This window comes from Miniopterus schreibersii (assembly GCF_964146895.1).
Source record: "Miniopterus schreibersii genome assembly, chromosome: 10".
NCBI lineage: Eukaryota > Metazoa > Chordata > Mammalia > Chiroptera > Miniopteridae > Miniopterus > Miniopterus schreibersii.
The window spans coordinates 63,807,767-63,815,840 of NC_138110.1; the positions used below are offsets into that span (position 1 = coordinate 63,807,767).

Sequence of the window (8,074 nt, forward strand, 5' to 3'; positions counted from 1 at the left end):
TTGGGACAGAGGAGCTGTGGTCAGACCACAGCTTTAGGATTCAACAGACTTTAGATCTTCTTCAGCTGTGTGACTTTGACCAAATTATTTAACCTCCCTGGGTCTTAGTAAACCTGTAAACTGGGGTACATCATTCCAACCAAGCAGGGTTGTGACAGGGCCTGAATAAGGTGATCCAGGTGACAGCATGGTGCTGATAGCCGTCAGGGACTGAGACCTGGGGTTGTCATGCAGCAACCAGGAGTTACCCATGCGGGCAGCTCCTCTCCGCTTCTGCAGCATAGGTGCCAGACACAGAAGAAGCAAAGTTCATCGTTCCTGGTGGGTAATTTTAGGGCACAGTTGGTGGTGAGATTAGCACGTGGGAGAGAGATATTCAGGTTTGCGGGATGGCTGATAATTTCAACTATTATTGAACATACGTGCTCATTCAGTGCATGCCAGGCTCCATTCTAAGAGTGTTACCTGAAGGATCTCACCTGGTCCTCACAGTGACCCTGGCGATAGATACGATTATTATACCCACTTTACAGATGGGGAAGCTGAGGCCCAGAAAGATGCCATGAATTGCCCAAAGCCTCTCAGCTAGAGAGAACAGAACCAGGATTAAACTTCAGGCTTCTGACTGCAGAACCTTTACCACCCTTCTAACAGGCCTCATTCGCTCATGCCCTTGTTCTGTCTCCCAGTGCCCACCTTCACCCTGAGTGAGGCTGAAGTTGTTGCCATTCATTCATTTGGCCAACACCAGTCAGGCTTCTTCTGTATCAGCCTTGGTTTCTGCATCATAACAAATGCCTAGTGAATATTTGTTGAATAAACGAGTCAGTGAATGAATGTCCCCACCCACTAGGGAATCGGCGTTTACTCAGACCCCCAGATAGACGCAGTCCTATGTGGCGTGTGCTGTAATGGAGAAACGGGCTGAGGGAGCACAGAGAAGGAGCCCTGGACCCAGCCCATTGGGTCTCAGGATGGAGCAACGCTTGTTCTTGAATGTACAGGGTGGATTAAACTCATCACCAGGAGAAGGAGGGGGAAGGATGCTAGGCAGAGGGAGGAGTAGGACAAGGCAGGACACAACTGTGGGAGGAAGTGACACTGAGTGAGGGCTGGGAGGTGACCACAGTGGCTTTCAAAAAGATCCTCAGGCTGTGTGAGGAGGGAGGTGGATTGGAAGGGTAAGGCTGGAGGCAGGAAACCTTGGCCAGAGAAGAGCTGGGTGTGAACTATGGCTGAGTCACTGGGGACCAAGAGGAAACAGAGGCATCCAGATTTGGTACTGATGAGTGGGTGAGAGGCTGGGAGCTCCAGAATGACCTTCTCTCCATCTCCTTTAGATCCAGGACAACAATGACATCACATATGCAGACCTGAACCTGCCCAAGAGGAAGAAGTCGGCCCCCCGGGCCCCTGAGTCCAACAACCACACGGAGTACGCCAGCATTGAGGCCGTCCGGCCGACTGCTCCTGAGGACACCCTCACCTATGCCGACCTGGACATGGTCCACCTCAACCGGGCCCCCAAGCAGCCAGCCCCCAAGCCTGAGCCATCTCACTCGGAGTATGCCAGCGTCCAGGTCCAGAGGAAGTGAACTGGGCCTGGGTCGTCTGTGCCCATGATCCTTCCTGTCCCACGTGGGGCAGCCAGCCCAGTTCCTAAAGGGCCGGGATGGCACAGGTCTTGGGACCCAAAGATGAGGCTGGATCTTGTCTCTGCAGCCCGCTTGGCTCTCCAGCATTTCCAGGGTGGTCACAGCCCCCTACATTGCCACACATGGAGGCCAATGCTGCCAGACCAGCCGGGGAGCCCACCTGGCCAGAGCCACCAGGAGTCCAAGAACTCTGATGCCTCTCTTCATCAACCATGGTCTTGGCCATGGTCTTGGCAATTCTTGACAGCCTCCTTGATGTTCTGCAACCTGATCTTCCGAGGTGAGGAGTGAAAGAACCCCCACCTGCCCCTCCCACCACCACCACCATGCAACTGGGGCTCCAAGAAAAGTTCTGCTTAAATTAAATTGCCCCATCCATGGAGAAGCTAGGAAAAAAAAAAAAAAAAAACCCTCTGGGACCACATCCTGAGACTCAGTGAGGTTGCTGTCAATAGTCCTGGCCTCCTGCATCCCTGGACTGACAAGTCACAAGCCCTGGGAGGGGAGGACACTCCAGGGAATCCTCCACTACCAAGGACTGAGTAACAAGACCCTCCTCCTCCTGCCCTCTGAGACTTCTTGAGGACCCAGCATCCTGACCTTGACACTCCATGTGGACCTGCCTCGCCTTTTAGACCTGAGCTTGCTTCCTCCAGCTAGCACTAACTCAGCAACATCTCGCTGTGGACGCCTGTAAATTATTGATAAATGTGAAACGTGCAATCTTGAAACTGAGGTGTAAGAAAATTTGATCTGTGGTGTTTTGTTTTGTTTTTTTCTTAAAACAACGGCAGCATTATCTTGGCTCTTTGTCATGTGTTGAAGTACATGGTTGGGTCTTGTGCTGTCCAAGATTTAGCAGTTGGTTTCCTGGAGGGAATATCCTGCAGTAGAAAGTGAGTCCCTCCATGTCCCAGAGCCCTGAGGATGAGAAGAAGGTTCCAGTTTGGCTGCTCCACGGAGATGCTTACCCTTCTCTCCAGGACTAAATTGGCCACGTTCTCAGCCAAGCCACGAGGCTGGTACTATTGCCTTCCTGCCCCCAGCGTGGTAAGTCTGAACCTGCCAGTGTTTCTCCAGGCTACGGTCTTGTTAAGACTAATGCCTCAATCTGCTCACCTGGAAAGGGGAGAGGAAAGATGCCTTCCTCCCCACCATTCCTCATAAGCACTTTAGGGCCATGCAGGGTAGGAAGCAGTGCCTGGGTTTTTCCCCCACCCCTTTAGCGACCTTCCCCCATTCCTGCTCTCTGAGCTGATCTCTGCAGCAGAAATCTTCCATCTCTGCTCTCAAACCCCATTGGGATCAAACTGGAATAAATCCAAGACAGACAGGTGGTCTGGGCAGCTATGAAGACAGGACTGACCCACCTTTCTATCCCTCTGTCCCAGGAGGTTGGGCAGAAGCTGTGACCCATTGTCCTCTGACCCCCACCCTTCCAATTCAGTGCAGGAGCCTGGCTGAGCCCAGGGCAAACAGAATTTGCACGCTGTGTCTTCACGTGTAACCACTCAGCTCTTAGAACTGAGACACTAAGCTTCGCCGCCCCCCACCCCTGCCCCCGCCTGGGTCCAGAGACTTGGTGCCTAAGGGATTGTTGCTCAGGCCACCCGGAGCGAAAGGGAAGCTGCCCCATTCTGCCTGTAAGCACAGCCTACAGGTGGAACCCCGGGAGCGCAGCACAGACCGGCTGCTGGGGGACAGGGATTTGGTGTTTTACATGACGGCATCCAGGGACGAGCTGAGCCAACAGGCCATGTGGGCAGCTTTGGCCCAACGAGCTAGAGTTTCTCTGTGGCATCTGGGAGCACAGTGTCCCAGCCACCTGCCTCGGACTATTTCCAAATTCCAAAAGGTTGGCTTTTAAACCATTGTCTCCCTGTCTTCTGCCCAGAGAGAGCACACATACACACATACACACTCACACAGAATCTTGAAAGAATGTTTTCTTGGTGCCATTTTAATTTAACTTTATTTTGAATTTTGGAAGGGGGGTGAGGGAATGAGGCCAAGGAAGCCGTGTAGTTTTAGCTCAGACTGGCAGCCTGGAGATTCTCATACCTTGTGTATCGAACCCCAGGGAAAGGAAGAGGTTGGATGACAGTGCGGAAGGAGCGTGGTTTCGAGAGTTTATTTTAAGACTGCTGGGAAGGAAACAGGCCCCGTTTTGTATATAGTTGCAACTTAAACTTTTTGGCTTGCAAAATATTTTTGTAATAAAGATTTCTGGGTAACAATGACCCCTTTGGATGTTGAGTGTCCTTGTGTCTCTGAGTGTGTCCCCCGTCCCCAGGAGCCTGGGAGAGGATCACATGCGGGCCTAGGGCTTAGCAATGATCGTGGCGTTCAGTCTTCTTTCTTGGGTTTCAAATAGGCACAGAGACTTTGTTTCCCTGGCTCAGAGGGAGTCGGGGTAGGGTTGTGTCCAAGCAGAATTCCGACAGAGCTGAGTTTGAATGCGGCTCTGCCACTTCATAGCTGCAGGAATTCAAACCAGTCACCTCTCTGAGACTCAGGCCCATCCTCAGCACCGTGGGGACAATAATACCCCCAGCCAGGGTTACTGTGGGGATTAAAGGGGGTCATGGGGCGCCAAGCCCTATGCTTGGGACATGCAGTCCTTCACTAAGCACTGGGCCCTTTCTCCCCTCAGCACCTGTGGGGTCTTGGGCAAGCAGAACCTCACTTTCCTTCTCTACCGAGTGCAGAAACCTAATGCTCGTCCTAAAATATCCTTGCCAGATGGTTCATGTCCAGTGCTATATATAGTAGGTGCTCAATACATGTTAGCTCCCTTACCTCCCCTCCATTAGTATATTAATAATATTAATGGCAGTTATATAATATTTAGTGCTTACTGTGTGTTGGCGCTTTTCATTGATTAGCTCTTCTAAACCTTATAACTCGAGGCAGGTAATATTACTGACCTCATTTTAAAAATAAAACACAGAGAGGTAATGTAACTTATACAGGGTCACACAGCTAATGAGTGATATAGCTGGGACTCACACTCCAGCTTTCTGACTTCAGTGCCCAACTTCTAACTCCTGAGCTAATATCAGTACATCACGTGTTGTTACTGACTGTGTAGTATGGTAAGTAAAATGCCAAGTGCTTTACAGTTACCAACTCATTTAATCCCCCACCACCAGGTAAGGTAGGAACTCTTGTTACCCACATTTTACAGATGAATAAAACGAGGCACAGAGAAGTTAGGTCGTTTCCCCAATGTCCCACAGCAGAGCTGGGACCATCCCAGAGCCTTTGGCCTGGCCCATGTGAGCAGGGACCCGAGGCAAAGAGCCTCCTGCGGGGCTCAAAGGTCACTTGCCTCAAAGCCAGGACCTTGGTTGTGATGGAGAGCTCAGCTCTGTGAAATCTGTGAGCTGCCTGCAGGGATGAGGTGTTAGGCCTGACTCCAGGCCGAGTGGGTGGGGAAATGCCTCCTGTTTCCTGGGAAGGTGGGGATGAAGAACTGTGTCCAGGCGCGGAGACTTGGGGAGTATTTCATGGAGCACCCAGGCCCGGCTTCTCCCCAGTGTGAATCCCCAGGGCTGCAGGCTGGCAGGTGAGATGAAAGGTGATAGGAGCCAAGTGACCCTCTCCCTATTCGCCAGGAAATCAGTCAGGAACTTGGCATTTATCAGGCACCTCCTTCGGGTTCTCCATTGCGCAAAGAATGATAAGAATCCCCCACTCCGTGAGGACCCAGAGGCTCTGCCCACTTCACGTGATAATCCTAAAAATCTCTGCCCCTCCTCAAGATTCTAACGCCTGACTGTAAAAGCCCCTGTGCCTTCTGGCATACTCCCACCAGTTAAATTTGGATCGTTTGTTTATTTTTTACATAAGCACTTATGTACCAACAGTCTCTTAAATTCTGTACAAATATTAACTTATTTACTATCAATTCACTCTATCCTCTTAACAAACCTATAAGGCAGATACTATGATTATCCCGTTTAATAGAGAAATTAAAGCCCAGAGATATTACATACCTTGTTCAAGGGCCACCATCCAGGAAGTGGTGCAGCTGTGGGTGTGGGTGGGCACAGGATGGGCAGATAGGGGTGTAGGGGTTGCTGGAGAGACAGCAGGGCCCTCAGATAGTGCTGGGGTGCACGGAACTCTACAAGGAATCAGAAAACACATGGCCTCACCCCCAAAGATAAGAGCATCAGGGCTGTCCTGGTCACCTGCCTGACCACCAGCCAGCACATGTACCCTTGAGCCCCCCCAGCGCTTAGCTTGCCACCACTAGGGTCCCCATTGTACCCATCACTTAACCATGGCACTGTGCTTGACCAGGGTGCGGATTTGTTTTCTGAATGCACAATTATGAGATTATAAATCCTTTCGAAAATCACGTGCCCCAGATGCTCAAAAACAGGCAAAACCTTGGTGACAGATGTCAGAGGGGGGCTATCCTTGGCGGGAGCAGCAATGGAAGGAGCCGGAGGGGCCCCCTGGGCGATGGGATGTTCCATGTCTCCATCTGAGTGATGGTTATGTGGGGGCCTTGCAGATGAAAAAGCACATTGATGCAGCCTTAACGTGTCTGCATTTCCCTGCGTGTAAGTTGTACCTCAAAGTTTCAAAAAGATTGGTGCCCTGTCCCCCTGGGGGTTCAGGCCCAAACTTTGATGCCTGCCCCAGCATGACAGTTTCTTAAAGATGGTGTCAACGCTTTATCTTGGTCCCTAAGCCAGCTCAGGGAGTGCTGCTGAGTTCATTTGAAAAATAGCATCCCAGTGACCAAAATAGCACATGAAACCATGAAAGAAAAAGTGCCAAACTGGGCACGAAGACCAAGGCTGGCAAGGATAAACCGTTTCTCTGTCATCTCTTCATCTGCTGAGACCCCCTTAATTACTCCGCCCACTCATCCTCCCCCTGGGACCCCCGCTTTACCCAGGGTCTTAGAGGCAGCTGCACACACAGTCCTCACCCTGTGACCTTGGGCAAACAGCTTCACCTCTGAGCCTTGGTGTGGTCGCCTGAGAAAGGGGACAGTAGATGGCTGCACCTCAAGGGCGTCTCACGAAGGTTAAACAGAGTCTAGACGGAAGACCCTTTGCAATCGAGTGGGGCAGGCAACGGTCAGCTCACACACATCTCCACACACTGACTCACATGCACGCACATCCACTCACACGCACTCACCCCCATACTTGCATACATTCACACACAATCATACACGTAATCACATTCACACCCACACATTTGCACAATCACACTCACACATTCACACCTGCATACTCACACACATTCATGTGCACACACACACACACACGCACCCTCAAGGCCTGGCTTGCAGAGGAGCTGAACAATGGTGGGGCTCCTCTCCTGGCTGAAATAACTGTATCAAGTCCCCCCTCCTTCACTAGCCTGGGCTCCCTCTTACCAACTTTGGAGAACACAACACTCCAGCCTGGTTTTCAGGGCCCTCTTCCTTCACCCCACTTGACCTTTTTAAAGACTCTTCCTGCTCCTCTGCAGCCGAGACTGGACTCTGGCGAGGCTAGTCTTTCTGTCCCATCAAACACCAGCTGGACCCACCTGTGACTGCCCTGGCCACACAGTGAGTCACCCCTCAGTGACTCAGTGCCCCCCTCCCAACTGGACCATGACCTCCCAACACCAGAACTTCACTTCTTACCTTTAGGATCTGCCCTGGGGAAGGGAGACTGAAGATCACCACGTGCCAGGCAGGATCCAGGCACTTGACTTCTTTATTTCACTGAACCTCTACATCCTTTGGATATTTGATGGGTGCTATGGTGTCCATTTCACAGATAAGAAAATCAGGGCTCAGAACAGTAAAGAGATAAGCTCAGGATCACTCACTGAGCCAATAATTATTTCTCAAGCTTCTACTGTGAACTTGGCCCTGTGCAAAAATTCTGAGGCTCCAGTGTTGACAAAAGATGGACCACACCCTCGTGAGCTCATGGGCTGTGAGGGAGCCAAAGCATCTGGTAATCCCAACCCGTGCACGAGTACTGCTAGGACAAGGGGTGTCAGCGTGTGATTTTCAGTAAGCTATAAAACACGATACATACAACTACAGAATGAACACATTAATGAGTGAGCCAGCAGGAGGGGGCAGCTGATTCCAAGAGTAAATGGGTATTTACAGACTTTCGAAAAAGGAATATAGAATAACATTTTTAGGCTACATATAAAGCTGGTTAATATTCTACAAGACAATAAAAATCATATCTTTGGTGTATCTTTTCTAAAGACAGAAGTCAGTTGCACCTCTCCCTGGACAAAAATGTACAGATTAGCATGTAGCTTTACGAAATCTGGGCCCTAATCAAATAGCAAAGTCAAACTTGAGTGTATTCCCATAACATTAACTAACCTTTTAGTGGGCCTTTTTATACAATGCCCCAGTATGGCAATAAAAGGAAATA

At 50.5% G+C, this 8,074-nt stretch overlaps 1 protein-coding gene across 6 annotated transcripts in view; it reads left to right on the top strand.

The window, feature by feature from the left end:
- The window catches only part of LOC308563193 (tyrosine-protein phosphatase non-receptor type substrate 1-like), a 40,497-nt gene extending 36,602 nt beyond the window's left edge, over window positions 1-3,895 (top strand). For all 6 annotated transcript variants that reach the window (XM_081150006.1, XM_081150007.1, XM_081150008.1 and 3 more), the window contains exon 9: window positions 1,341-3,895. In XM_081150006.1, coding sequence (XP_081006132.1) covers window positions 1,341-1,595 — 255 coding nt within the window. In that variant the 3' untranslated portion in view covers window positions 1,596-3,895. The remainder of the gene's footprint in view (window positions 1-1,340) is intronic.
- Window positions 3,896-8,074: the final 4,179 nt, after the last annotated feature.